The 13,987-nt window shown below is 38.2% G+C and overlaps 2 protein-coding genes across 3 annotated transcripts in view; one reads left to right on the top strand and one right to left on the bottom strand.

Annotated features, from left to right (window-relative positions):
* FAM185A (family with sequence similarity 185 member A) overlaps positions 1 to 7,915 on the top strand; it is a 70,763-nt gene extending 62,848 nt beyond the window's left edge. For both annotated transcript variants that reach the window (XM_035020423.1, XM_035020422.1), the window contains one exon: positions 6,975 to 7,915. In XM_035020423.1, the coding sequence (XP_034876314.1) occupies positions 6,975 to 7,087 (113 nt within the window). In that variant the 3' untranslated portion in view covers positions 7,088 to 7,915. The remainder of the gene's footprint in view (positions 1 to 6,974) is intronic.
* Positions 7,916 to 12,449: 4,534 nt separating this feature from the next.
* The window catches only part of FBXL13 (F-box and leucine rich repeat protein 13), a 337,895-nt gene continuing 336,357 nt past the window's right edge, over positions 12,450 to 13,987 (bottom strand). The window contains exon 17 of the mRNA XM_035021381.1: positions 12,450 to 12,653. Coding sequence (XP_034877272.1) covers positions 12,467 to 12,653 — 187 coding nt within the window. The 3' untranslated portion in view covers positions 12,450 to 12,466. The remainder of the gene's footprint in view (positions 12,654 to 13,987) is intronic.

The following is a 13,987-nucleotide window of genomic DNA, read 5'->3' as shown; positions in this document are numbered from 1 at the left end:
AATAGTAAATATGTTAGATTTTGCAGGCTACATTTTATTTCTGTTGCATATTCTTTTTTGGTTTTTTTTTTTTTATAACCCTTTAAAAATGTAAAAGTCATTCTTAGCTCTTAGGCCATAAAAGCAGGCCTCAGGCCAGATTTGGCCTGCGGGCTATAATTTGCTGACTCCCTGGACTAGAGATCAAAGTGCAGGCCCTAATCTTAGAGCATATGAATTCTGTTTGTAATGCCTGGGGATTTTGTTTGTTTTTGTTTTTATATTTATTTTGGTCACTTAAGAAATACTGAACCACAGCCAAATCTTACCCTGAATGACTTCTTCCCAGTAATGAGGAAAAAATGATTTGTGCCCATAAAAGTGTGATTATGTAAGATTTAAGAAACAATGCAGCCATAGAAGATATATACAGTGGCAGATAAAAACACAAAAATGTTCAACATCACTAGCCATTAGTGAAGTGTAAGTTAAAACCAGAATGAGATAATACCTATTAGAATGGATAAAATAAAAAATACTGATAATGAGAGATTGGATCTCTCTTACTTTGCTTTTAGGAATGTAAAATGATACAGCCACTCTAAACTTCAGTCTGGCAGTTTGTTAAAAAACTGAACATAAAACTACTATATGACCCAGCAGTTATACACCTGGGCATTTATCTTGGAGAAATGAAACTTTAAGTTCACATAAAAACCTATACACAACTATTTATAGCTTTATTTGTAATTCCCAAAGCTGGAAATGATGAAAATACCCTTCTATCAGTAAATGGTTACACAGACTATAGTATGTCTATATAATGGAATACTATTCAGCAATAAAAAGGAATGATCTGGGTGTGCCTGGGTGGCTCAGTCAGTTAAGCGTCTGCCTTTGGCTCAGGTCATGATCACAGGGTCCTGGGATGGAGCCCCATGTCGAGCCCTCTGCTCTGTGGGGAGTCTGCTTCTCCCTCTCCCTCTGCCTGGCACTCCCCCTGCTTGTGCTCTCTCTCTCTGTGTCAAATAAATAAATAAGATCTTAAAAAAAAAAAAAAGGAATGATCTATTGATATATACAACTTGGATGGAACTAAAGGGTAGCATGCTGAGTGAAAAAAAAGCCAGTCTCAAAATGATATACACTGTATGATTCCACTTATATAACATTTTTGGAGTGACAGTATTATAGAAATTGAGAATAGACAAGTGGTTGCCAAAGGTTAGGGAAGGAGAGGGAGGATGAGACTCTTTATAAAGAGACGTCACAAAGGACTTGCTTTGTGGTGATAGAACAGTTCTATATCTTGATTATAATGATGTTATAAATGTGATAAAATGTCATGACAGTATACACAAAAAAGTGAGTGTATGCAAAAAATGACGAAATCTGAGTAAGGTCTGTAGTCTAATTAATTGTACTTTGCCAACCAATTACCTGGTTTTGATAATGCACTATGATTATGTGACCATTGAGAGAACTGGGTTCATGGGTACACAGGACCTCTGTGTACTATTTTTGCAACTTATTATGAGTCTTTATTATTTCAAAATAAGTTAGCATAATAGAGGGAATGAGGGGGGAAAATAAAGGGGAGAGGGAGAAAGAGAAGAAAGAAACAATGGAGGCTTCCAGTCAAGAAGTGGAATAAAACAGACTGATAAACCCTTTTATCTAAAACAACAACAACAAAATTTTGTAAACAGAAAAAATACATGAATAAACAGCTTCTAAAACATTATACATCAGACAGTGGGAGAAAGTGATCACTGAGAGATGGTAAATAAACAAAATGAGCCCCTACTTACTGCCTGGAGAGAGTCTCCAGGCTGTAGTACACAGGGAGAGGGAACCATTGTGGAACCCAGCAGACTCCTGGAGTTGAGGAGACCATGATGAGGGTCCAGACAGACCAAGACAGTGAGAGTTTATAGGACAAAGTACCAGAGGAAGAAGAACCTTGTGTTCACACCAGTGCAAGAACAATGTCTGTGCCACCTGCCAGACTGGAAAAAACTAACTTATGGGGCATTGGGTAGAACACTTAGTTGTTGGAAACAATTATCCCTAGACTGAACATTCCTCTAGAACTGCCTAACAAATCACAAAAGCAAAGAGCTAAAAGGCGTAAGCTGTTTCCAAGTAACTTAACTGCATCCCTGAACCAGGTCCTGGGATTAAACCCCACACAGAGCCCTCTGCTCTGCGGGAGACTGCTTCTCCCTCTCCCTCTGCCTGCTGCTCAAGATTTACAAAATTATCCAGCACCCAAAAAAATAAAATTTACAATGTCTGGCATCCAAAGATTATCAGACATGCAAAAAGGCAAGAAAATATAACCCATAATAAAGGGAATATCAGGTGAAACCCACCAAGAACAGATACAGATGTCCAAATGAGCAGAGAAAGAAAATAAAAGAATTATTATAACTGTATTCCACCTGTTAGAATATAGAATAAAGTTAACTAAGACAAAGACATGAAAGTTCTAAAAAATACCAAAATTGGATTTCTAGAAATGGAAACTACAGTGTCTGAGATGAAAAATACAGTGGATGGGATTAAACAAAAGATTTGAAGAACAGTCTTTCTGAGAATATTTCTTGGGCAAAACGGGTTGGCTGCTTGTTTAAAACCTAGAGTACTGTTGATTTTGTTATTATTCCAGGTAATTGAGAGAAAATATAAATGATGGGAACCATTAAAACTAGCTCAAAAATATTTTCTTGTTGGTAATAACTTGTTAAGATGCCTGGGATTGCATTTTTTTGTCAAGGGCAGACTGTAAACAGTTATTGGATGTTGACAACATTAAAATATTTGGTTATAGAATTGTGTGTGGTTAGAGGTTTTATTTGTGAAATAAGCATTACAAATAACAAAATTTCAGAGTGATTATTTTCATGTTTTATAAGTGTATGATTCACTTTCCTAGCCAGTTGGTAAACTTTTTGAGGATATTGGTGTGTCTTTGTACATCTTTTGAATGTAAAGATATAAACTACTTTAGCGTAGTGCTTCCCATAGTGGGTGGTCAGTAGTGTTTATAATGTAAAAGAGGGAATCCTCCAACTATGAATCATTGAAATTAAATCTGCTGCTAATTAGGCAGCACCAGAATTATCTTTCTTTTTTTTTTTAAGGGTATGAGGTTGTTTTTTTTTAAGATTTTATTTATTTATTTGACAGAGAGACACAGTGAGAGAGGGAACACAAGCAGGGGGAGTGGGAGAGGGAGAAGCAGGCTTCCCGCCGAGCAGGGAGCCCGATGTGGGGCTCGATCCAAGGACCCTGGGATCATGACCTGAACTGAAGGCAGACGCTGAACACAGACGCTTAACGACTGAGCCACCCAGGCGCCCCAGAATTATCTTTCTGAACCAAATGTTAAAGTCTGTTATAAGGGTTGGGAGAGGGAGGTGGAGGCTCAGAACAAGGGGCGGGGGAAGGGAGAAGCTCACCTTAGCCAAGAAGCTTTTTAAGCCTATTTTTAAACCAGAGAATTAAATTCTGCAGATTACTGCTTAGAGCCTTATCTTAGTCCACAACTAGTGCTGATTAGATCAGGTATATTTGGGGTTAAATAATGATTAATGCTTCTCAACTAGGTATTTGGGGGAAAATAAATAAAAGAACCTGGTGATTCATATATTTGGTTAGATTTGTACAGGGCAGATTTAGAGAGCAAACACTGGAGTTTAAAAACATGTTCTGAGGGGCACCTGGATGGCACAGTCATTAAGCATCCAACTCTTGGTTTCAGCTCAGTTTGTGACCTCAGATCCTGAGATCAAACCCCACATCAGGCTCTGCGCTCAGCACAGTCTGCTTCAGATTCTCTCCCTCTTCCTCTGCCCATCCCGCTTGTTCTCTTTCTCTCTCAAATAAATAAATAAATAAATAAATAAATAAATAAATAAATAAATAAATAAATATTTTTAAAAACCACCCAAAACCATGTCCTGAAAAGAAACTTTTCCTCCTACTTAATGGAAGCCAAACTACATAGGAGTAGGGTAGTCATTTCCCATTTGGCCAATAAAACATTGATTATCATTGGCAAAGGGAATTAAATAAGGAACATGTTTTCTGCAACTCCAAGTTCCAATATGTGTTGCAAGATTTTTGTAGGAAGGAATTTATAAATTTTACACATTAGAGTCTCTACAGATTCAGGCCAACCAAAGTGTGAAGAGCTTTCAGTAAATTACTTATAGGCAAGATAGGGAAAGCTATTTTCAAGTAACCTAAGTGGAATTGTATAAACTGCCTTGCTTTTTGAGTATTGTCTCCAGGCTAAAATTGCTGTGTGTTCATTTTGTTAGTAGCATTAAGTGCAGTATGAGGGCCAAGGGCGGGCTGCCCCAAGATGGACCACTTTGGGGTAAAGATTATTTCAAGTTAAAGGTAATCGAAACCCAGCAGATGAGGGAAAAGCTGTCTGCCTGCCCCTCAGTTGCCTAAATTTACATTGGAAAGGAGAGCCTGTGTCACCCCGAGAGCTAGTAACAGAGACTCCCCTTTACCTAAGAAACTTACCTGCATAATAGGGCAACTTTTGTTTTTCAGAACATCTCCTTTCACTTTCTTGCTAATGGTCTTCTCCCCTTTGTAGCCTCAGGCCCTACCCCTTTTCTTAGCTTATATAAACTTCATGTTGCCTCATTGTCTTTGGGATTTCATGTCTGTGTGGATTCCTCATATGTACACCTATTAAATTTTCTCCTGTAAATCTGTCTCTTGTCAGTTTGATTCTAAGTCCAGCTAGAAGAACCCCGGGCAGGGGAAGGTCTTCCTCCCCTACGGTAGCCTCTGCTGCTGCAAAAGGAAATTGAGTAGATTGGCTTCTCTCTCCGCAAGCAAGAAAAGCATGACTGGGGAGGCGATGAATTAAATATATTAAGGAAAAAATCTTAGATAGTTGGGAAGACCTTACTGTTGTTGATGCTTTGCTGTTGATGCCAAATAGCGTGAAAAAATAATAAAGTTAGAGCAACCAATGTTCAGGATTTCCGGTTCTTTCCTCTACATTTATTTGAATTACTAGAAAAAAAATTCTGTGTTATAGAAAAACTGTTGGGTGCAGGTACCTTGAAATTGTGACTTACCAAATGCAGCACAGGCCAAAAAGAAGAACATTTAAATTGACAGAACTGAACCCCTTAATAATGAAGAGTTGGAGGAAAAAAAGAAGCTCCCATGAAATAACAAAATTCAACCAGGTAAATTTGAAGATCTAATTGGCTTTATTAAACGATTCATGAATTGGGCAGCACCTCACCTAGCAAGTAGAGAGGCACACCAAGGAGTTGTACAAAATGGAAGGTTTTTCTAGAGGCGGAAAGGAGCAAGAAAGTTATTAGCAAAAGAAAAGGATTGTTCCAGGCTAGGCCCTTTCTAGGGGGGAAAAAAACAAAGGGGTCTTATCATTCAAATGACCTCATCTTCCTCTGGGATGGAGAGGGCCCTTGTGGCAGACCCATTGGCAGTGACTGAAAAATTCCTGAATGACCATCCAAGACTACATTTTTGGGGAGTTTGAAACTGCAGTTAGATTTTATATTAAGCACCTGTTTGGAACTCGGTCTAAGTGACACCATTTGGGCCTGGGGTGGTTTTTTGGGTTTGGGGGGTTTTGGTTTTTTTTTTTTTTTTAATTTTTCTAACAGGGATTTACCAATAGGAATGATATTTTAACCAGTTTACTGAGAAGTAATGATGGAATTGAAATATAGCAAAAGAGGTAGAAGGAAAAACTCCAGAGGAAGTCATTGGATACTTGAAAGATGCAATGAACTCTAAAACATAGACAAGGTTATGGCTCAGATGAAAGGGGCGAGGCAAGAACTCACAGAAGAATTTGTATCAAAGAGGCACTTGGCACGAAGATTGGATGGTACAAAGCACCTTTTCATCAGCTAGGAACATCACATGGTACTAACAAAGGAAAAAACTAAAGAAAAGAATTGTTTGCTGATTTGCGTGCTTGGATTCAGCAAAGAAAATGTATATAAGGAAGTGAGACAGTGTATTCACAAGTCTCTTCAGTTCAGATTTGACTGATCTCTTAAATCCAGAATGGCAATGGAACTTTAGAGGAGGTGTAACACCCTAATTATCTCGATCGAAAGAAAAAAACAGAACTAGATGAGAGATGGGAAATAAACCAGTTGAGCTCTATGCCTGCTACAGCATATTACCTGGAGGGAGTTTCCAGGCTGCAGGGCAGGAAGGGGTAATACAGAGCCCAACAGACTCCTGACAGGGAAGAGACTAAGCATCTGCAGAGACCAGGACTGCTAGATTTCACAAGAGAGAATTCCGGAGAGGAGGGAGCTGCACAGGGTGCCCGTGAGCATTCAGCAAAGTACTGATCATCATGTGTGTTAGGAAACTACCTGATACCTGCTACAGTGTGAATGAATCTCAAAATGATTATGCTGAGTGAAACACCTATATTTAAAAAAAATTAAAATATATATTGTAAAATTGTAGAAAATGCAACTAATCTGTAGTGACACAAAGCAGATCAGTAATTGGGGTGTTGGGTGGACTGTCTGGAGGTGACAGGGAAAGGGCAGGAGGAAGAGATGACAAAGGTGTATGGAGGCATCTTGTAGAAGTGATGGATATATTCATTATTTTGATTGAAGAGATGGTTTCACAGAGTTTTACATGTCAAAACTTACTGTATTGCATATGTGAAGCACTTGTAGTTTGTCAGTTGTACTTAAATAAACCTCTTTAAAACCTGCATACAAAAACAACAACAACAAAAAAAGAGTAGCTTCCCTTTCAGTTGTTCTGAGAAAATGAAAGGAGGGAATAAGCCCAGGTAACCTCTTTGCAACTCTCCCAACTCAGACTATCTTTTCTAAGATTTTTGCTGTTCCAAAGTATTTTTCAGTTTCAGAGATGTGTTGTTCGGATCTATGTAGTCAAATATTGCTCTTGTCAATGAAGATATAACTGTACGCAATTTTATGTTTCAGGGCTCATGAATCAAGCAAGCAAACATGAAAAATGGATTAAGGCTGATGCCCCAGAAGGCACTGTAAAATTTAGAAGTCAAAGCTGGTTTCAGTCCCTGAAACTGCAGGACTAAGAATGGTTTGAGTTGTATTTATAATTTTTAACAATGATTAGCAGATCTGTGACTACAAAAATGCAAATACCACAGTTCATATAAATGTTGAAAACAACAAATTGGAATGAATACTGGTGAATTGTCTTGTGGGGGCCTTTTGAAAATTTGTACTTAGCTATTCATTTTCTATTGCCCTGTAATGAAATTACCACAAACTTGCTGACTTAAAATCACACTTATTTTTAGCTCACAGTTCTGTACGTCAGGAGATCTGCATGGCTATGTTCTCTGCTCAGGGTGGACAAGACCTGACTCGGCATTAACCAGGCTGTGTTCTCATCTAGATGCTCTGGGGGGGGGAAATCTACTTTCAAGCTTGTCCATATTGTTGGCAAAATCCAGTTGCCTGTGATTACTACTGAGGTCTCTGTTTTCTTGCTGTCCGTCAGCAATCACTCTAAGCTTCTACAGGCCACTTACATTCCTTCTCGTTTGGCCCTCTCCATCTTTAAGCCAGCAATGTTGCATTTGATGCTTCTATATCTGATCTCTTCTGTAACCAGCTGGAGAAACTGCTCTTAAAGGGCTCACTTGATGTGATCAGGCCTGCCCAGAATAATCTTTGTTTTGCCATATAATGTAACATAATCATGGGAGTGCTGTCTCATCATATTTATAATTTCCACTTACACTCAAGAGGAGGCGATTATACAAAGGCATAAGTAATGGGGTGGCAGTTATCTTAGAATTTCTTGCACATTGCTCTCTCATAACACATTTGCTACTTAGAACTTCTTACGACATCAGTGTAAATTTAAGCTGTGAATAAAACACATCTAAATGTGATGCATTTGCTACTGATTCTTAATTTTTTTTTGTATAATTCAAGATATAATGCATTGGGAAGAGGAGAGACATTCAGTGATTTTATAGCCTGCTGTATGAAGATTGATTTTCACTTTTACAATAGTGTACTGTATAAAGTTATTTCCTGAATTCTCTTTCAAACCTTACTTGTCTACTTCTGGGGCACTTAACTTACACAAGACTGAATAGACCTATCTTTTGGATTATGTTTTTTATGATTAGGATAAATCAGTTCTTAATGCTTTCTAATAAGTCTTCTCAAATACTATGATTTATAATAATACCTTTGTTAGTATTTTATTTATTTAGAGTTCTACTTCTAACTTCATATTTATGAAACAAAAAGTAAACTTCTTGGAATATCTCAAAGTCTCCTTGGGCGCCTGGGTGGCTCAGTCATTAAGTATCTGCCTTCAGCTCAGGTCATGGTCCCAGGGTCCTGGGATCGAGCCCCGCATCGGGCTCCCTGCTTGGCGAGAAGCCTGCTTCTCCCTCTCCCACTCCCCCTGCTTGTGTTCCCACTCTCGCTGTATCTCTCTCTGTCAAATAAATAAATTTTTAAAAATCTTCAAAAAAAAAGTCTCCTTTTGTTCAATCTTCATGAAATCAAAATTTATAGAAGTTGGGGAAATATTCATGTTAGTATGTTTGATGTGTTTATACTGTATGTGTGCTGAATTATTAAATAGAGGAAACTGTGAGGCAATGAGGCAATTTTTATAATCTTTTTCACCCTCATACAATTATATAAATATTTTCATGACTAAAAATAAAGTTTATGAAATTAGTCAACAGCCAGAAAGGTCATGAGCATAACAGCTGTAAACTTTTTCTAACATCTACTCCTTTTCTTCCATTTGTGTAGTTATAAAATTTGTGTTTCCATAAGGAACAAATGTGTCTCCTGTTTTTGTTTAAAAGAGGATCTTACTCAAAGAGTTTTGGAGCAAGCTTTGGCAGTTAAATACCAAACACCCTGCTTGATTTCTAGAGAACATAACATAACAGGGTGTCTTTCTCCTTACCCTTCATCTTCCCCATGCAGGTTTTATTTTTATTTTATTTTTTTTCCTTTAGAAAGCAGTTGCCTCTTTTATAGGTCTCTCCAGTTGTGTGCTTGAAACACTTAGGGATCAGAAGCCAATTTTTCTGCAGCTGCCAGAAATCTCTAGATTTAGTTAAAAATTACCCTCTTAAATCTCTTAGCTCAGGTCTGAAAACTTCCTACTCAGCTGATTCCCCTGCTGTCCACTTCTAGGAACCATTCTACAGGTAAGTAATATTACCTTATTTCAAAAACTCTCAAAATCAACCTTAAAAGGGGGAGAATTATTAAAAGCATTTAGCTAATACAGAGTACCTTATAATAATACCTTATGCAGCCCATTTTATGCAGCCCATTTTAAACTTTTCAAAATAACTCATTCTTTACCTTAAGTTTTATCCTTACTTCAGATTTGTGGGATACAAAGAGACAGTGATTAACTTTACTTAAGAGATAAGGAACCAACAGCATTTTTCACAGAATAAACAATACTAAAATTATTTTTTCATAGAACAAACAATCCTAAAATTTGTATGGAACCTCAATAGACCCCAAATAGCCAAAGCAGTCTTGAAAAAGAAAAACAAAACTGGAGGTATCAGAATTCCAGGTTTCAAATTTTACAAAGCTGCAGTAATCAAAACAGTATGGTACTGGCACAAAAATAAACAGATTAATGGAACAGGATAGAAAGACCAGAAATAAACCCACAATTATGTGGTCAATATTCAACAAAGGAGGCAAAAGTATGTAATGGGAAAAAGTCTCTTCAATAAATGGTGTTGAGAAAACTGGACCACTTTCCTATGCCATACACAAAAATAAATTCAGAATGGATTAAGGACCTAAATGTGAGACCTGAAACCATGAAAATCCTAGAAGGGAGCACAGGCAGTAATTTCTCTGACACCAGCTGTAACAACATCTTTTTAGATCTGTCTCCTGAGGCAAGGGAAACAAAAGCAAAAATATTGGAATACATCAAAATAAAAAGTTGCTGCACAGCAAAGGAAACAACCAATAAAACTAAATGGCAACCTACTGAATAGGAGAAGATATTTGCAAATGACTTACCCAATAAAGGGTTAGTATCCAAAATATATAGAGAACTTCTACAGTTCAACACCAAAAAAAAATCCAATTTAAAATGGGCAGAAGACATGAACAGACACTTCTTCAAACAAGACATCCAGATGGCCAACAGACACATGAAAAGACGCTCAACATCAATCATTATCAGGGAAATGCAAATCAAAACCACAATGGGATATCACCTCATACCTGTTGGAATGGCTACAATAAAAAACAAGCAGTGGTGGGGATATAGAGAAAAAGGAACTCTCTTGCACTGTCAGTGGGGATGCAAACTGGTGCAGGCACTGTGGAAGACAGTGCAAAGGTTCCTCAAAAAATTAAAAGTAGGGACACCTGGGTGGCTCAGTCAGTTAAGCATCTGCCTTCGGGTCAGGTCATTTTCCCAGGGTCCTGATTGAGTCCCATGTTGGGCTCCTGGCTCAATGGGGAGCCTGCTTCTCCCTCTGCCTGTGCTCTCTTTCTCTGACAAAATCTTAAAAAAAAAAAAATTTAAATAGAGCTACCATATGGTCCAGCAATTGCAGTAGTAGGTATTTACCCAAAGAATATGAAAACACCAATTCTAAGGGATGTATACACCCCTATGTTAAGTGCAGCATTATTTACAATAGCTAGATTATGGAAGCAACCCAAATGTCCATCGATGGATGGATAAAGAAGATGTGGTATAGCTATACAATGGAATATTATTCAGCCATTAAAAAGAATGAAATCTTAACATTTGCAACCACATGGTTGTAGCTAGAGAATTTTTTTTTAAAGGGTGCAGTGTTTGTTTTTTAAGATTTTATTTGAGAGAGAGCATGAACAGGGGGAGAGGCAGAGGGAGAGGGAAAGGCAGACATCCTGCTGAGCAGGGAGCCACAGAGGGCTCCATCCCAGGACCCCGGGATCATGACCTGAGCCAAAGGCAGACACTTAACCAACTGAGCCACCCAGGCGCTCCTGGACCTAGAGAGTATTATGCTAAGTGAAATAAGTCAGAGAAAGACAAATACCATATAATTTCATTCATATGTGGAATTTAAGAAACAGAAAAAAGACAAATGTAAAAACAGACTCTTAACTATACAGAACAAACTGATGGTTACCAGAGGGCAGGTGTGTGGGGTGATGGGTGAAATAGATGAAGGGAATTAAGAGTACGCTTGCCATGATGAGCACTTAGTAATATATGGAATTATTGAATCACTATATTGTATACATAAAACTAAGATAACACTGTATGTTAACTACACAGGAATTAAAACTTAAAAAAAAAAAAAGATAAAGGGGGTGCCTGGGTGGCTCAGTCGGTTAAGCGTCTGCCTTCAGCTCAGGTCATGATCTCAGGGTCCTGGGATAGAGTCCCGCATCGGGTTCTCTGTGGAGAGCCTGTTTCTCCCTCTCCCCCTGCTCTTCTCTCTCTCTCTCTGTCAAATAAATAAAATCTTAAAAAAAAAAAAAAGGTAATGAAGGAAATAGGTTAAAAGACTGATCCAATATTACCAACACAGCTTGTTCGTGGCAGTCAGAACAGAGTTGGGCTTTTTCCTGGACTCTGTCAACAGGAGTATCACATAATATCAAATAATGATAATACCAGCATGTGATCATTTGAATTCTGTAGTATTATCTTTTCCCAGAGTGGTAAAAATCCACAGATGAAAGCTCTTTAAAAATAATAAGTACACGATAACCCATACCTCTTAGCATAAAATAGGGACAGCATCTTTTTTGACATAGCATAGTTTTTAAAATTACTCCATAGCTCCAATGTGATTAAAAAGAGACCTTTCTGAAACATTGCAGGGACAGCCTATCAATTCATAGGTAGTTCATGTTTCATTTAATTTATCCCTGACTGTGAAGTCAAATGTGGAGTTGAGTCCAGGGTTAAGTGGCATTTAGTTCTTATTGTTAAATACCTGGAAATAACAAGAAAGCCTTGTTTCCTTTAAAAAATGTATGTCTATACTTTTTATGTTGTCAGATTCTTAAAATCATTGCCCTGGCTCAAACTCTTATGCTGACTCATATGACCATCTCTGCTTTCTTTTGTAAAGAAAAGCTTCTAAATTCCTTGTTAAGAACATCACATCTCTCAGGGTGGTTTTATATAACTATAACCTTAGATTTGATAATCTCATCAGAACTATTTGTTTGATTAAGGTAAATTTAAGTGGAAAAATTACATAGTAGCAATACTTGATTTGGCTTTTTTAAAAAAAAATCATGATTAAACCAATTAGAAGAACTAATAATGTATTTAGAAATATTTGTAGTTGGAATAAAAATCAGGAGATGATTTGCTGCTTGTTTACACTGTTGAGATCCAGCTGGTAAAAATACTTGCATCAGATGAAGTTACCAAGTTCTAGATTTTTTGTTCTTCCTGTTGAGGCTGAAGGTCATACTACTTCTTCACTACTGTGTGTTGACTCTGTCACTATGACTTCTTCGTCTCCTTTAAGTGATGTTATCTCATGTTGTCTTTTAAGGGGCTTGCCTTCATAATCATAGCCAAACCAAAGTGGAGGGTCATTAGGGTTATATTCCTGTTGCTGAACGACAGATGACATTCTCTTCGCTGCTTCCCTGCAATAACAGTGATTCGCATTAGCCAGAGCAGAAGTAATTACTAATGCAGAATATTCAAACTAGAGCAAATTTGGAGTAAAAGAACTGTCACAAGTCAATAATTTCACAGCTCTCTTGCAATCCTGAGAGGGAGGGTAAGGATAATTATGCAAATATTCAGGGTCCCAAAGCTTAAGTAGCTCAGTAGCTCTCTGGTACAGCCAGTTCAGAGATTAACAGACTCTGAATGGGTAAGGAAACTACACATGGCAATGGAGTGGGAACACTGAGGGCACTCTGTAGTGCCCTTGAATGAGCCTTCTGCCTGGTATTTCCAGTTTCTTTGATGAGGGAGTACCCTAACCAGCCAACCTGTGAAGTCCCACCATGCAGGAGCTCTTAACCCAGAGTCCACAGATCCCTATTGGATAGATGGATGAACTTCAGGGAGGTCCATGAATTCCCTGAAAATTCATGCAGTTTTGTATCTAATACACATTTTTCTGAGGAGAGGGTTTGTGACTTTCATCAAACTCTCAAAGGTGTCAGTGACCAAAATGATTAAAAATACTATTGTCTTTCTTAGGAAGAAGTAAGGAAGAAAGCAAAAAAAGCATCTAAAAGTCATTCTGGACCCCAGTTTTAAAAAGGGGGCAGGGGGTCTCCACCCCCAAGCAATTCTTAGCAGCTGATGTCCTACAATTCAGCTCAATTCCAGAGACAGCATGAAAGATTCCACAGGTTAAAGGCTCAGTCTCAGAAGACTGCCCTCCACTTTAGATACCAATTACATCCAGGTTGTCACTCAGGCTTCTGACTGACCAGCTATAGAGCAGAAGTTCCAACAATTCCTTGCCCCCTCCCCCAACCCTTCTTGGGTTCAATTAATTTGCTAGAGTTGCTCACAGAACTCAGAGGAACATTTTGCTTACTGGATCACTGGTGTATTATAAAAGGGTATAACTCAGGAATAGCCAGATGGAAGAGATATATAGGACAGGGTGTGGGGAAAGGGTATGGAGCCTCCATGCCCTCTCTAGGTGCACCACTCCCCAAATCTATGCACATTAACCAACCCGGAAGCTGTCCAAACCCTGTCCCGTTAGGATTTTATGAAGGCTTCATTATGTAGACGTGTTTCATGAAATCATTGGCCATTGGTGATTGATTTAATCTCCCCTCCCAGGAAATCAGACCAAATATTATGACAAAAGATGCTCTCATTGCTCTTACTGCCCAGGAAATTCCAAGAGGGTTGGTAGCTGTGAGCTAAGAACTATGAAGGAAGACCAAACATATATTGGTCATCTAAATGACCAAAATATATTTCTCATAAAATCACAATATCACAG

This window comes from Mirounga leonina, unplaced genomic scaffold, assembly GCF_011800145.1.
Source record: "Mirounga leonina isolate KUSES-001 unplaced genomic scaffold, KU_Mleo_1.0 Mir_174, whole genome shotgun sequence".
NCBI classification, from domain to species: Eukaryota; Metazoa; Chordata; class Mammalia; order Carnivora; family Phocidae; genus Mirounga; species Mirounga leonina.
The sequence above is the reverse complement of the archived record's forward strand: the minus strand, read 5'-3'. Positions and strand labels throughout refer to the sequence as shown.